The 16773-nt window shown below is 40.9% G+C and overlaps 1 protein-coding gene across 3 annotated transcripts in view; it reads left to right on the plus strand.

The window, feature by feature from the left end:
• Positions 1-16773, plus strand: part of dennd1b (DENN/MADD domain containing 1B) — a 303360-nt gene that overhangs the window by 257168 nt on the left and 29419 nt on the right. For all 3 annotated transcript variants that reach the window (XM_068037699.1, XM_068037701.1, XM_068037700.1), the window contains 3 exons: positions 122-190; positions 3940-3996; positions 4606-4719. In XM_068037699.1, the coding sequence (XP_067893800.1) occupies positions 122-190; positions 3940-3996; positions 4606-4719 (240 nt within the window). The remainder of the gene's footprint in view (positions 1-121; positions 191-3939; positions 3997-4605; positions 4720-16773) is intronic.

Genomic DNA, 16773 nt, shown 5'->3' on the forward strand with positions numbered 1-16773 from the left:
AAGGTGTTCTTCTTTTATTGTAGTGAACTACATAACTATTGTTGTAGATCTTTTGTTTAATTTAGAGGAAAATCATAATTTTGCAGGGTAAAGCAATCACCAGATTTTTTTCCCTTTGCAGAAAGGTGGAGCTCTAATAAATACAGTGATGACGAAAGCAAATCCTGCTATGAAAACAGCATACAAATTTGTAAGTCTCTATACAGGGTACCAACAGATATTCGATGAAGTGTTGCAGTACTGCATGTAGACTGATGATGTAACTAATCTATTCATTCAGTGGGACAGTTGCATGTTTTGGTGACCTATTTTGATCTACATCATGCTTAAAAATAAACTCAACTCCTTATCTTTAAAGGGGGAGCAAATTGTGATCACTCTTGTTGATCAGAAATCTCAGTCTTAATATTTTGCAGATGTTGAAATCTCTGGAAGTAAAGCCTGCAGATAAACCTCTTTGCACAGAACTATGTCCATATATTTGCCTGGAAGTAGGCACTTCTCAGTTTTTTCACGTCGAAAATAGAGACAGTGGATTTGTGGGCCATTAATGATGTCGCAAAAGAGGGAATGTTGTGCAAAATGACTGCTTCCATTTTGTCTCTTACTAACTATTTGGAACATAAACATTCTGCTTTGGGTGCAATTGCACTAGTTTTCTGAAATGAAGTAATGTGGTTCAAGTTTCCGCTGAAGCCGACTTGCAGAAACTTGTAAATTCTTCCATAAACCAGTGCAATTGGGCAGCGTTTTAAAATGTAATTGCTTATTTTTTCCTTGCATTAAAAGGGAATTCTTGATGTTTTTAAGAGTGGTAAGCTGGTACTTTTTTATTAATACAGCAGAAAATGGGTTAATCACATATAAGCATTTTATTAATTGTGTCTACTTCACCATTTGAATAACCCGACCTTAAATAATTGAAAATGACTTTAAAAAAAGCTATACAGAGCCATTTACTAGTTTGGCTGGTGTACATTAGTCAGTTTCTAGGTAATTTTTTTGTTGTATTTAAAAGCTTTTAAAAGGTGCATACTAGTACCCTTGTGTCAAAAAAAAAATCAATTTGAAGAGCCTCTTGCCTCCTTGAAGGGCGACATATGGAAACTCAGCATGGTGATTAGTTTGAACTGGGGCACTAGCCACTTTTGTGGGTGGGGCTGGCTTTCAGCACAAAAGATAGCAAAAGACTCCGTTTGCGCTGGACCTAATTTATAATGGGAATTCCTCAATCTTTTGTGCTGGTTTGGGCAAATTGCGCTGGAAAAACCATCATAACCTAGCAGAAACTCTACCCCAATATGTTACAAAAGAGGGAACTGAGGCATCAGCAAGCATCGGGATAACTTCATTTATAACATTAAGGGTGACGGGCAATTCAAAAGATCAGCTGTTTTATCCGAAAATCATACCTGTTAACATCCAATATGATCTTGAGAACAGGGAACACAATCTTGGTCTTTTTAGTATCTCATCCACTTAATCATCACCTGAACAATAGCATGTTCAGTTATTGCTTTGCAAATATTTTAGTATTGATTTCGCAGACCAAGTTCAGCCATCTATTGCCTCTTTCACAAATGATTCAATAATCTTTCACTGTCATTTGCTGATGTGTTTGTTTAAATTCTGTGTAGAATTCACAAATCAAATATGACAGAAAAAAATTATGGTGCATGCGATTTTTTTATTTACTGGTTTGCATTGCTATTAAAAGATTAGAAATGTCATTACTATCTGGTGACATAGCACACTGCCCCAAAGGTTATGTGTAACTGAGTAATAATATGAAGGTTTAACTGTGAGATTAGTTACATGACTGGTTCCATATTTGGGCCAGGTGCTGAATGGAGGCCAGGTACGTCTCCGCAGGGTGGTGAAATGTATATGAGAGTCATGCAGTGATGCTCATGCTGCTGAATGATGTTGGCAGAAACCCTGGAGCAGGTTGCTTAGCCTTCCACTCATGGAGTCGTGCATAATGTGAAGGATGGGTTTACGATACAGAAAACATCCTGGATTAAAAGGGAAACTAGCTCAAGATTGCTTCTCCCCACACCTGTCTGCCATATTGCAAGTTATCTTTTGACAGTGCTGCTGTAGTTTTATTGAGGATTTACTTAAAAGGTATATCCCATCATATCCAGACTGGACTCTGGTTTCATGCAATAGAAACATAGAAAATAGGAGCAGGAGTAGGCCATTCTGCCCTTCGAGCCTGCTCTACCATTCATTATGATCATGGCTGATCATTCAACTCAGTAACCTGTTCCCGCTTTCGCCCCATATCCTTTGACCCCTTTAGACCCAAGAGCTATATCTAATTCCTTCTTGAAAACATACAATGTTTTAGCCTCAACTGCTTTTTGTGGTAGCGAATTCCACAGGCTCACCACTCTCTGGGTGAAGAAATTTCTCCTCATCTCAGTCCTGAATGGTTTACCCCGTATCCTTAGACTATGACTCCTGGTTCTGGACTCCCCCACCATCGGGAACATCCTTCTTGCATCTACCCTGTCAAGTCCTGTTAGAATTTTATAGGTTTCTGTGAGATCCCCCTTCTTCTGAACTCCAGCGAATATAATTCTAACTGACTCAATCTCTCCTCGTATGTCAGTTCCACCATCTCAGGAATCAGTCTGGTAAACCTTCGCTGCACTCCCTCTATAGCAAGAACTGTTGATTGTAGAGTACAAAAACAAGGAAACAATGTATTAAGTTGTAGATTTGTAAAATAAACATTTTTTCTTTCAAGAAGTGTAGAGCTGAATTTTCTTCCTGGGGCACTTTCCTGGGCCGGCTGGGAGTAGGATCGGCTGCCTGCTCCATGGAGGTTGGCAGGTGATAAAGATATTTAAGGCCCCAATTCGGGCTGATTTTACAATCGCGCCGTCATTTTGCTGCCAGCGGAGCAACACCCCCACCCCGACCCCGCTCCTCCTTGCCGCTTGTGGAGGCTGCCAGCTGAGTAGAAGTGGCCTCCGGCAGCAGGCCAGGGTGGAGGGCCATCAGAGCCGAATGCTCCTTGCCCCAAAGAGGGGGGGCGCAGGAAAGGCCACACCCATGGCCCGAACAATTCACTGGGGAGGTTTCTCCTCCACTCCGAGGACCCGAATGTCTTCACCCATCAATTTAAATTTAAATCTATGTCTCCAAGGGCTCCTCCATGTTGAGGTGCCCTCGCAGACCCCAAAGCAGCACCCACCTCTCCCAATGGCGCTGCTGTAGCTTCAGAGCTGTCATCCCCCTGGACTGGCAGCATTGGGAGCCCACTTGCCGAGAGTGGAGACGGCCAAGTAGGAGCCTGTTTCCGGGAAGTTTGTGCTGCCGGTCCTATTGTCGGCAATTGCAGGAATGGGATCCCCATTCGGTCCTTTCATCGGGGTCCGAAACCCATGGCAAAATCCAGCCCATAGTTTCTAAAATGGTGATCCATGCTTGAGTTTATATGATAAAGAAATAAAAAATCAGTATCGAAAACTGATAAATTACTCCAAAAAAAATGAACGTATTGTTCTCACTTTGCTTTCACCCAAAAATCAGCTGCTTTCAATGTTGCACTTGAAGGGGGAAAATAATTTCAGTGAGAGTAAGCAAGGCAGTTAATTAATAGCCGCAAGTTAAAAGTACATTTTTAATTTTAAATTATCAATTATCAATCCAATATTAAAAGTTAGGTTTGACCATTTAATAAATGCATATATAAGGTTACTTTGTAGTAATTTTCCATTTAATGTCTTTGACGAATCAACTGGCTCCGCCAAATTACTTTAAATTATTGTGAAAGATGCCATCCCTAATCCATAATGAAACTAACTGATTTCAATATCTGGTGGTAACTTTAAAGAAAACCTGTTATGACTGTTCAGATTTCATATTGAGAAATTTGTATTACATTTTAAGAGGAAGGCTGTATCAGACTCTTTTTATTTCTTCAAGGCTAAGAACCAGGCTAAGATGGGGATCAAAGAAGTGAAGAGCATGTTAAAACAGAAGGTACATAACATATCTGACTTCAGTGACGTTGTATTCTTTGAAATATCTGAAACAGGAAAGTTGTAAGAGACATTGTCTGTTAATGATTTGTGAAATTTGCTTCATCCTTTGTTCAATAACATACATTTTTCATAACTGACCCTCAGGCTATCTTCATCTGTTATTGTTTCGTGCTGAGGTTGAATGATCCCTTTTTTGTTTGCATATTTTATTACAGAAATATTGATGTCCCAAATATTGCTTGGAACAAAATGTGTATTTTGATGAAGATGATTGTTTTGATATCACAGTTAAATGTCAAATTGGTACTGAGATCAGTGCGAACTTAAATGTAAACTTTGTGTGAAACTAACAGCAGGCTAAAAATGTAAAATCATCATCTGTTCGCAACAAAGCGCATAACTTCTTTCATCTGTAGATTAAGTACAGCGCTGATTTTCTGTCCCTAAACCCATTGCTACGTTTGTTTTGAGGAAAACTGTTTTTCTTCTTGGGGGTGCGGTTGGATGTGGGCGTGCAGAAAATAGTTTTTGGTCAGCAAATATTTTGTCTTTCTCAAGTCGTAAAATTACGTTTAAGTTCGACTACTGGATTTTCATTTTTGTGCAGGATACAAATGAAGATGATGACTCACATCATAATGAGGTGCTATCTCCAAACCTGCAACGCCGATCAAACTCTGACCTTTTACAGAACCGGCTTCCAGCCACTAAACGTAAACGGGTAAGAAAGGGAACTGGACTGATTCTTCAGTATTATTTATATTCAAACCACTTCTGCACCAATTGCCCAAACTTTGTTTTTGTTCTGTTTAATTTTGCAACCTTTTGCTAATCATTTTTATAGAGTTAGTTATTAATGCTGCATTTTTGGCAATACCTTCCATTTCATATAATTTATCTAACAAATGAGCTTGCAACAGACACTTAATCCAATTAATAATGTATTTGTGAGGAATATTTGAATTTACGGCATTGAATTAGATGAATCTCAGACAGTGGGCCGGATTTGCCACTTGTTACATTTAGACTTGCCCTTCGGCTTTCTCTGGGGTTTTACTCTGGAGCTTTCTGTGTATTTGTTTCAAAAAGCAGAGCACCCTCTATGAAGCAGCTGGGACCTGTGTGAACATGGCAAACATCCATGTATCCCCTTAGTCAATCAGATTGAAGAATCATTACTGAATGGGGAAGAGTTTGAACCAGGAGGTGTAAGTTAGAAACTTCAATTCAAAATGTCAAATTAGGTACAGAAAGTGAAATTGAGAGGGAACGAATGATTGGATTGAGCGAGAGAGAGATCAAAGAGAAAAAGTAAAAATTAATTTCTTTAAGTTTTTTTTAAGTTTCCAACAATAACTAAAATCTGAAAGATTAAGACTCACTCGTGAAAGCTAATATTCAATGCCAGAGAGGTTGCTTGGCAGTAATTAAGACTAGCTACTCTATTACAAGGGTTCTTACACTGGAATGGAAAAGCCCTAACTATTTTTGCTTGAGTTTAGTCCATATCTATGATGTAAATCCAGCAACTTCACACTGTTCAGATTATTTAAATGGGGAGCCAGATGGAGAGATGCCATTTTCGGGCAACCTTAGGAGGAGCGTCGCATCTCAGAAAGCAATTTCCAGATTTCTGCTTTTAATTCTACATGTGCGGACACCAGAAGATGCTTTCCAATTTCCATGTAAATATTAGTGAGTGCTGTTCACCTCACTGTTAATTCTACAATACAATTTGGCCCAATATGTTGAACTGAAATGAGAAATTGAGACAATAGGAATGTAGATATTGAGGGCTAGATTTTCCCTGCGGGCTTCTGAACCCTGCCTTCAGGCTCTAATGAGGCTCAGAAACCCACAATATGTGGGAAACCGTCACCAATTGGCTGTCCTGGGGAAAATCACAATTAATGGCCAGAGGGCAGGCTTGCCATCCAATTGAGACAGCAGGTGGCAGGCTCTCAAAGCTGGAGTGCCAGTCAGAGGCCGTCTGGCTTCAAAGCAGCAGCAGGAGGCAATGGAAGATAATTATGGGAGAGAGCACTTTAAAATGGAGGTGCCCTCTCCAACTTTTTTAAAGTTTAAAAAACGTTTTTTGCAGCCAGGCCACAATTGTTGGGGTGGGTGGCGCCACCCACTACAGGGCAGCCTGTGGCTGCTGCTTCACCTAGGCAGGGAGCGAGGGCCTTTAGGCCTGGCTAGAGTGCTGGACCTCCCCAGTCTGTAGCCAGAAGGCCCCCTCCAGGCAGTTAATCTAGCCCCACCACCTGTTGGCCTGTTTTAATTGGCCTTAAGTGACTCATAACGAGCCTAATTGACTCCTTGCTGGGTGCAGCCAGGTATCCCTGCCCCTCCCCAACTCGCCTCCACGACAATGGCCCAGGGGCAGGATGCAGCCGGCGAACCAGCACACAGGCCAGGAAATTTTAGCGTCCGCAGGCCTCTGCTCCCCGTCCCAGGGGGACTAAAAGTCAGGCCCCAGTGCTTTGTTTGAAGATAACTTTACACCAGCACTGTTGTGCTTTGAATTCTGGAAGAGGGCAAGCTTGTAGTGTTCATTTTGCTACAGCTAGTTCCCTCATCCTGGCAATGGTCAGGTACATAGCTTTTTATTGCTTTATGAGTCTGTCATCAGGATAAGGGAGCTGTATTCAGTAATGTAAATGCTGGAATGGGTTCACGGACACTGGTCTGCAGAGAATCTCAATTAAATGGTTCCATGTAAAAAGTGCTTGAATTCAACATCAGAAAACCTATTTGTACACACTATTGTATGCCATATCATTAGAGCACAGTGTGCTGATGCAAAAAAATATTCTGAACAGTTGCTGTGATCTTGTGCTGCTATCTTAGTTGCATCTTTCCCTCCCTTAAATAAATGACAGGTTGACACAGTCATGCCATTCTCGCACAAATTATCTTGCCTGATACATCAGTGCAGTCTTAAAATGTTGCTGCATTGCTGGAACTAAAGTCTGTCAGATAAGGGTGGCGCAGTGGTTAGCACCGCAGCCTCACAGCTCCAGCGACCCGGGTTCAATTCTGGGTACTGCCTGTGTGGAGTTTGCAAGTTCTCCCTGTGTCTGCGTGGGTTTCCTCCGGGTGCTCCGGTTTCCTCCTACATGCCAAAAAACTTGCAGGTTGATAGGTAAATTGGCCATTATAAATTGCCCCTAGTATAGGTAGGTGGTAGGGAAATATAGGGACAGGTGGGAATGTGGTAGGAATATGGAATTAGTGTAGGATTAGTATAAATGGGTGGTTGATGGTCGGCATAGACTCGGTGGGCCGAAGGGCTTGTTTCCGTGCTGTATCTCTAACTAACTAACTAAATTAAGACCATTCAGGTGAACCTAAAAGATTGTTTAAAGACGAAGAGAGAATTCTGGTGTCATGGCCAACAATCATCCCTCAACCAACATCACCAAATGGTCAATTATTCCATTCTTTGTGGGATCTTGCTGCATCCACAATTATCTCCATGTATGTCCACAAAACAACATGATGGCATTTAAAAATAGTAATGAATTTTCTGTGAAACATTTTGGGATGTCCTGAGGTCATGAAGGATATTTGCTGAAACTCATTCTCTTCTTCCATCCCGCAATTTCTTGAGAGTGGGGTGCTTTGATTAAATTGTTACATTTCTATTCTGTACTGTAGTGTAGTGGTGACCTCACCTTTAAGAAACCTTACCTTTAAGACACTAGGCCACTGATGTAACTGATGACATCATCATACATATATACGGAGGAGACACATTGAACACATGGCCTGCAGACAGAACACATACACCAGCGTGGAAAAGACCTGGACCTGAGCAATCTGTAGAGCTCATGCAATACAGATAAGTAAGATAATAAATAGTGTTTGTGTTGAATCCGAATATAAAGCCTGCTGTTATCATTTAAGAAGACTTAAAAACACAGCACAACACTACATATGCTGAACATATTTGTGTATTTCTGTTGAGAAGGGGTTAATTCTTCATTTTACTCATGATACTTTTATAATACAGTTGAAGTGTTACAAAATTTGAACATTTGAAATTATTGGTCAGGAATCAATCGTTCACACTTGTGGCATTTTGAAGTTCTAACAAGTTGGATTACAAATACTTACAAAGAGCAATTGTTGCCACCTATTTGACAGGCAGCTTAGAGTCCATGTAACCATGGGTGATAGATTGTTTTGCATGTGTGTGGGAGATGGGCAAAATAATAGGTTTCAGAACATCATCTGTGATTGCCAGAAAATATTACCGGGCCTATGTAGCAGATGGTAAGCATCTCTGTTTACAAACATTAAAAGAATACTTTCATCTTTAAAATTTCAAGTTCACTTCCAAATACACTTCCCTGCCAACTGCTTTGAGCAGTGTTGCTGCTATGTAGAAATCTACCTTGTTCCATGGCTTTTTTCCACCCTCTGGTGAATATCATTACTTTTTATTTGTGCAATGGCTTATGGGAAAGGATAATAATACAGTTCACTTATACATGGTGTTCATGCTGTAAAACCTTTTGCAGAACCTGATGCATAAAACAAAACTACACAATAGCCACAAGGCTCCATGATACAATGATAAAACGTTGACTGGTTGCAGTAAGGTCATTCCTGCCAGAATTAATTCCATGAAGGAGTACCAATGGCAGCTGCACAAAAGAAATAACCAAATCATACAATATCACTTGTTGAAATAGAACAGAAGATAATCTTTTGTCTAAAATATTCAATGTATTTGAGGGCCTTTTTTGTATGAAATGAAGTAAATTTGAAAATTTTTCCCCATGGACCCCACAATTTTGCATATCTAAGTATTGACAATACGGATTTTGAAAGGTGTGGCTTTACATAATTTTTTTTTTAATTCATTAATGGGATGTTAGCGTAAAGCCAACACTTATTGCCCATTCCTAATTGCCCTTGAGAAGGTGGTAGTGAGCCACCTTTTTGAGTTGCTGCAGTCCATGGGGTGTAGGTACATCTACAGTGCTCTTAGGGAGAGAATTTGAGGTTTTTTTGATCCAGCGACAGTGAAGGAGTGGTGATGTAGTTCCAAGTCAGATTCACTAAAATAGGTGAACTGTAACAGAGGAGCAAAAGAGTAGGTTTTTTTTTAATGTAGTGCAAACAATTCAGGCAGGAAGGAACACGAAGTGAGTAAAGGGTCTTGATATATATCGACAATTAAAGGCCTGCTCAGGTCGGGAAAAAAAACCCGACCGATCCACAGCGGATCTGAGCCCGACCTGGCCCGATCCCTCCAATTTCACTTCGACCCGAGCCTGACCCGACCATTCCTTTACTTACCTTCCGACTGGGAATCTGCATGAAGCTGCAGCGCATGCGTGATGACGTCACTCGCTCACTGCACAGACTCAGTTTCATCCCGGACTCACAACACAGCTAAATTTTTTATTTTTAATATTTACGAGCAGAGCACTTACCTTGTGTGTCCGATCCGACCCGAGCCCGAAAGCCAGACCTGGAAGAGGGGCCTGACACGACCCGAACCCGACATATGTCGTCGGGTCCCGTCGGGTAGAAGGCCTTTATCGACAATACAACTGGCCAGAATTCCTTAGTAACATTGCATTGCCTTTACTGAAAAATATATTATTTTTAGTTCTTTTTAAAGTTTCATTCTAAGCATTATGCCTGATGTGCACTTCTTATCAAACAATTCTATCACCATTTCCTGTTGAGTTATACCTACACCAATCATCTTCTTCTTTGGCCTCCTTATCTCGAGAGACAATGGATAAGCACCTGGAGGTGGTCAGTGGTTTGTGCCAATACAACACTTCAAATGCCACAACAACAGCCAAGGTTTGGAAATTACTGGGAGTGATGGTAGCATCTAACTGCTTAATTTGTTGTAAGTTTCTATCTCTGCAGTTCTAACGGAGGCATTAACCCATTTTATTTTGAACTGGTTACTGTCTTAAACTGGAGAGAGGAATTTAATGCAATAATGTTGAATTTGTATAATGGAATATCATTCTTAGACATTTCTAAATTTCTGTTTAACAATGGCATGAAGATTTCAGAAAATTATCAAAATTGGATGAGTTCCTTGGCATGTAAAAGCTATTGATTTCGTTTTGATTGGAATCAAGATTAAACTTTTTTCGTATGCTAACTATTTTCGTGTTCAGTCAGTTTCCAGTATGATTTTCTTCTGGTTCTGAAAATAAACTGTGAACATCACACAGTTACACACTTGGCAGCTTCAAGTAAATAAACCTTTCAAAAGAAATAATTTTATTAAATCTGCAATTATGCCATGGTAAAGTTATGTAATCTGTAATAAAATAAGAAAATGCTTTGATTGTTGACCTGAATGCTGAGCAATAGTGACATGTAGAAAGAGTCTATTTTTAGCTGACGAAGTGATTAAACTTGAGTTGCTTATAATTATGGGTTATTTGCCAAAAACTTTGTGGTCTATTTTGGCAACAAAAATGATTGACATTTTATGCATTAATGGTTCATCATGGACTATTGTGTTGTATTATACGTGCGATCTCACTGATCAGCAGAATTTGAAATAAATTGACTGTCACTTTGTAACTGGGGAAAAATGTCAACAGATTTATTTGAGGTTGTCGATTAGGAGAAAGATTTGGCTGTCTGTTAAGTTTTATTATTGCTTTACAAAAGAATACAACTGCTTTTCAAAACTACAGAAATTAAAATGAATTCTGCCTGCTATCTCTTTTAACATATTCAGTCTTGCATAACATTTTAATTATCTGCCAAAAAGTTGTTGGTTTTGTTCATACAGCTAACATTTTTAATGGACTGCCCGTGTCATCCTTGGTGACAGTTGCCATGAGTTTTCTGACACTTCAAACATAGACCATGCATATGGTCTGTTTGAATGATTCTTGATAGTTATTAAAGGAATATATTCTCTAATTGTGCAAGAGCATTACTCAGAAATGTTCTTTTTTTCAAAATGCTCTTTTTTTTTAAGCTTAAAAATGGTTCTTAGGATTCCCTAATGCCTGTTTGGAGGCACAAATTTTGTGTAATTTTCCAGGTCTGTGGAGGCTGACGGCACTGAGGCATGAATACCTGAGAGTGAGAGTGATGCTCACAATAATGCCCCCACTTTCCTACTATTCAACTGTATCAAATAAATTATCAAGTTACAGATGGGTTTCTAGAGCCTTTTTCTAAATGGTTTTATTAAATTAGTATTTACCCTTTACAGTATTGCCCCCTGTCATGCAGGGCCCCACCTGCCAAGAATGAGGCACATTAATTTCACCACATGAACATTGATTTTTAAACTATTACTGGAGTAAAGAACGAACTTGCTTTTTAAAAGAAAGCAACACCAGACCCTTGACTGGAAATACATTTGCATATTTACAGACTGTGCTTAAAAGGGACAAAAGACCATTCCCTGATGCATTTAATCCACAATGGACTTCTGATTACCAGACGTTGAAGGTGGAGGAGCTAGCATTCCAGGTTGACTGCGAAGATGGCCGAATACACAAACAGACGTGGTCAGACCAGTTTAGTCACATGACTGGCGACTGTTGCAGGTTTTTTTTGAACTTGCCACAGAGAATTTGAACTCAGAAAGCTCCTGGATTGAGAACATCTCTCTCTTGTCTGATCTCATCTCTCACCAGCTTTGGAATCCATTGAAGACACATGACAAAGTCTGCTACAGTGAACACGATTTGAGAAGAATACTGGGCCCCAACAAAAAGCAAGCTCGACCTACAAGCAAGGACTATAGCAAGCTCAAAGCACAGTAACAAAAACCCCTCTTCAGAGATTGTCTCAAATCCCTCCACTATATTTCTTCTGTTCTTTTCTGCCTCTATTTGCATGTCCGTATCGCGTACGCATGCTAGCGAGTGCAGCGTGTATCCATGGGCGTTAACCAAATTAGAGTTCAAGTTTTAATGAATTTCACTTTTCTTTGAACCTAAGAAAGTCTGTTTGTGCTCGTTTGTTTGCCTTATAATTGGAAAGCGGAGAACAAGGATTCACCAAGGGGGAGCTAAAACACAGTGTGTTTAAAAATAAAACGCTGTTACAGTAAGACCAGGTGAAGGCTGAAAGGGAACCCCTAGACCTCTTTCTCACCTGGTTGTAACACCCCCACTTACAGTTTCATTATCTATTGATTTTTGGCCTATTGCTTTATTTTGTGTGAATAATAAAGAATTGTCAACAAAATCCCCTTAGTAGGAAAAATGTAGAGATGGTTTTCCTCCAAAATTTACTACTTATAGAGAACATCCCAGTCTTATGGTTCATCAAACTGCTTTGGGAAGCTGTTAATGGTAGGGATATTCTACATAGATGGCAGCATGAGGTAGTGGGAGCATTGTTGCGATTTCTTGTTTAAGTGATGGTAGCTTCCTTTGATGTAAAGTGCAGGAAAAGGGCAATCAGTAGGCCGTTCATGTGCAGACTTTAAATCTTTTGTGATAAGTAATTATAATGCGGAGGAAGAATGGGGACTTGTCTTTGTCTAATTGTGAATTATCATGTTAAGTGGTGCTCTTTTCCCTCTCTCGTTCATGTACTTTTTTTCTTCGGAGTGCAGCTAAGTTTCAGCCATCAGCAGTATAGTCAGGCACATAGCTGTAATAATATCTGATCAAAGCCCCGTGGAAAGACTGTCCTTTTAATTAGCAATATTTTCTGCCCTACCGACGTGTAAGTTTGTTTTTAAAATTTCAGTTAATGCAAAACCAAATACAAATGTGCTGCAAAGAGCAAGGAATGTTCTTAATCTGAAATCATTAAATTAAATTTGAAGTCAATACAAGGAGGTTGGGTGCAGGTTTGTTCATGAAATTTGAGTGCTGCAACCACCATTCTCTATATAACTAAATTATGCCATCTTGTGGTCAAATGCATTATTTTTTACATGAATGTGAAGTGAAACTCATAAATGAGTTTTATCTCTTTTTAAGACAAAAATAAAATGGTATTTCTAAATCTGAAAGTAATAAAAGCCTGGAACTTGGGTATACCTATTTGTACCCTACACTGTATTACTGTCCTTGTCCTAATGTCCAGCAAGGGGGACAGTATTGGAACTAGTGATTAAATAGAAAGATGTGGAAATTGGAAATCTGAATTGAAGGCTGAAGTTGTGCTGCCATTTTTTTGTCATTGTGGTTTCAGTTGTGTATCAACAAGAAAATGGCAGTATAACTTAAGAGTTGCGTCGTAGTCTGTTTCCCAAGTGCCCGAAAGATACCAAGTGCGAAGGCCCCCCTCCAGAGGAGGGCCATCTCTCACAGCTTGGGATTCACACATTGTTGTACACTCCAATGAGATGTGAAGCCACGTCTTTAAAAAGTGACCTGTCAATTCATTGGAACTCTGAAGAAATTTAGAAACCTTAACACCGAGTTTTTTTTTAACGTGATGAGCCTGAAGACATTGCTATCCATGCCATCACGTAGCAGAATAATTGACAGGGGTGATGCCTGTCAAGATGAAGTAGTATGCTGTAACTGCAGCCAAAATTGTGAATGCATCAGATTAGTCAGTACCTGAAGGAGAACAAAAGGTTAAGGCACCCTTCTTCATAGCACTTAAGTTAATATTTAGCACTGGGAAAAATAGCTGCTGCTCCTGTAGTAGCCTGTGCTATCTTCAACAAATTTCATCCTATCAAGTGCTGTCCCCAAACTACTACTTGTCTTCCTCAGGGTACTACGCCTCTTGATTAAAATTAACCAAAGCTTTATGTTAAAAAAAAAAACGCTTCCCTGTTTACTATTGTATCATTTGGGAGATTTCCGCAAAGCCTCTAGCTATAAAAGGTCCAGTTTCTTGAGATATTGCTCTAGTGTTTTTCACCTGAAAGCTCATTGCAGAAGATGCATTCTCCTTTGTAAAAGCTATTTTGGGCTGAATTTTGTGGAGCCAGTGGGGGTCTTAACACTGGGCCTGAAAGACGAGGGGAACCCCGCCTTGGTCCTTTGGAGACTGCCCCCCCCCCCCCTGCCAAACCAGGTCTTTTCAACAGTGCTGGGCAATTAACTGCCAGTGCTATGGTCCCCATTCCTGTAAGGACAGGGATCGGGCCACCAAGAATTGCCGGCCAGTCAGAGGACTGGCAGCTCAGTAGCATCGGCAGCGCTACCGGGAGCAATGACCACTGCTGGTACTACAAGAGGCCTAGGGCCAGGACCATTGCTGGAGCCCTGGCGAGGTGGGGGGTGGGGGCTGTTCACGGAGGGGTGGCCTTTGCCACTGCGGGCCTTCCGTGGGCCAAAGATTGCCCACGGAGGAGGCTCCCCCCCCCCCCCCCCCACACTGCCCAAGACTGGAGGGAGGCTGCCTTGTTTTACTGGGCGACCTCCCCACGTGGCGGAGGCTGCCTCCACCACTGGTAGAATACCAGCAGCGGCGGAAAGAGACCCTTAAGTGGCTACTCATTGGCCATTTAAGGACCTTAATTGACTTTGGGGTGGGAAGGTCGTCATTGGCCTTTCCCGCCCCTGACAAAATCGTATGGTGACAGTAAGGGGACGGGCACATTCCCTGCCGCCTTCCGTCGCTATTTTATGGGCCATCCCGTCTCCCAGGGGCCTATAGAATTCCGGCCTTTGTGTGCATGCACACAGAGTATTCTGCTAACTGTTAGAAGGTAATAAGCTGTGATGTTTGCATTGCAATACTTTATCCATTCCTTTAGGTATTGATTTTCTCTAGTGTAAACCAGTTTTGAATTCAGCCATGCAATTCGTGATCAATGCTGTTTTTATCAGGACAGGTGCAAATCTTCAGTTAAGATTATGCTTTTTATTGATGGATTACATTACATTGATCTAGGATTCTGAATTAATATTTCCTATTTTTTTCCAGATGTATGCATTCCTAATTTTGAAAAGTCCAAATCCTATTTTTACATAACATTTGCTCTCCAACTTAAGTTCATTCTGAATTTTATGGTCAGCATTTATTTTGCGAAATCACATTTTATCTTGATTTCACTAATTGAGATTATATGCCATTTTGTGGGAGACACCATGGTTTATTTTGAAGGGAAAGATAGAAGGTACAAAGCAGCGAATCAAAGAAGTGTTTTTATTTTGATCTTTGGTTGCCTGTAGCCTAGGTATCCCACAGCCTGCGGCAAGGTGAAACGAATAGAATTTGTTGGGTCAACAGCCAGAAGGACCTGTTTATCACTGGGGGGGGCCATGGTGCCCACCACAGGTCTAACTCGAGTCACTAAATGTCCTACACCGGCAGCAGTTCAATAAAGAAACCTGTTCAGTATAGCTCCCACTGATGTAATGTTATGGCGTAGCATTTTCACATGCCACTCTGATTTAACTCGTTTTATTGCCAGAGACACTTTGCGTGTCATGGCATCATTTGTTGATGACATCATGGCTGTGCTTCTGCACTTTGCCTCTAGTTCAGGGACCCTGCCAGCTTGTGTGAAATGCAAATTCAGGAAAGTGCCACTCTTACATCCAGTCTGTAGTATAAAAGGATCTTTTATGGAATAACCTTCAGATTATTCACTTTTTATAGAATAGAAGTCAATTTCATCAGGTTCTTAATTTACAAAAGCAAAATTCTACGATAGTCTTGTGAGTATATCTTAAAATTTGAACTCTGATTTGCTTTACCTGATTAACTCCTAGGTAAGTAACAAAGGAATTCTTCAGGCAGAGCGGCTGCCAGCTCCACAGAGGCAAGCAGCCAATTGCATTATTAAAACCCCAATTACGAGCCATTTTACAGGGCTGCTGGCATTTTGCCGATGCCAGTACGGCTCCCTGTACACAGGGAGGCCACCAGCTTAATGGTGGTAGCCTCCGTGTGGCAGCCCGGGGGAGGTAGTGGGGGGGGCGGGCATCAGAGCCAGAGGCTGCATGGCCCAAAGAGAGGGTCGCAGGCAGGCAAGGCACCCCCTGTGACCCCAACAATACCCCCAAGAGGTTTCCCCCTCTGTTCCATGAGGCCTACTGCCTTTGGCCCCTAAATTTTAGTTTTTATTTATCCATCTGAGGGCACCTCCATGTTGAGGCACACCTAAGGTTTCCTACCTACCTCAGCAGTGCCAACATCTCCTGGTGGGGCTGCTGAGTATACAGAGCTGCCAGCCCTCCGGCTGGCAGGATTGGGGGCTCACCTCCATCCTTAATTGGGCAGCGAGCCTGGAGGCAACCAATTAGGCCATCTGTCGTAAAATCACCAAGCTGGCCCTGTTGCCGGCAAGAGTGGGCTCAGGACCCGCTTTCCGGCCTGACTTTGGGGTCCTGAAGCACGTGGTAAAATTCAGCTCAATGTTTCTAACAAGGCAGCAGCACAATATGACCACAAGAAGCAGTGGCAGAAATGAATATTGGAATAGCATTTCTACTTTTCAAAAAATTTAGAATTAAGAAATATTCAATTCTTCTCAATTCTTGTTTTAAGAAACATTTTAAGCAGGAAAATCTCCCAAGAACAGTTATGCAAATTTTGAAGTCTACTCCCACTCTTAGAAGACTGTCAAAATCTTTTATCTGACAGCATTACTTAAGTTGCTTTGAAATTTAATGAAATGTCAGAATTTTTCAGTATTTGTATTCAAAAGCAATACTGAAAAGTGAAAAGTTGATGATGTGAGAATGATTTCATTGTACCAGTCTTAAAACTTCAAAGCTACATAATTCTTTGGCTTGACTTTCTCTACCAATTTATATAACATGAACAACCAAAGGTTTATATATAGAAGTAGGACTAGTTAAACAGTCGAATAGATTGATGCATCAATAGA

Source organism: Heterodontus francisci, chromosome 8, assembly GCF_036365525.1.
Source record: "Heterodontus francisci isolate sHetFra1 chromosome 8, sHetFra1.hap1, whole genome shotgun sequence".
Classification (NCBI taxonomy): Eukaryota; Metazoa; Chordata; class Chondrichthyes; order Heterodontiformes; family Heterodontidae; genus Heterodontus; species Heterodontus francisci.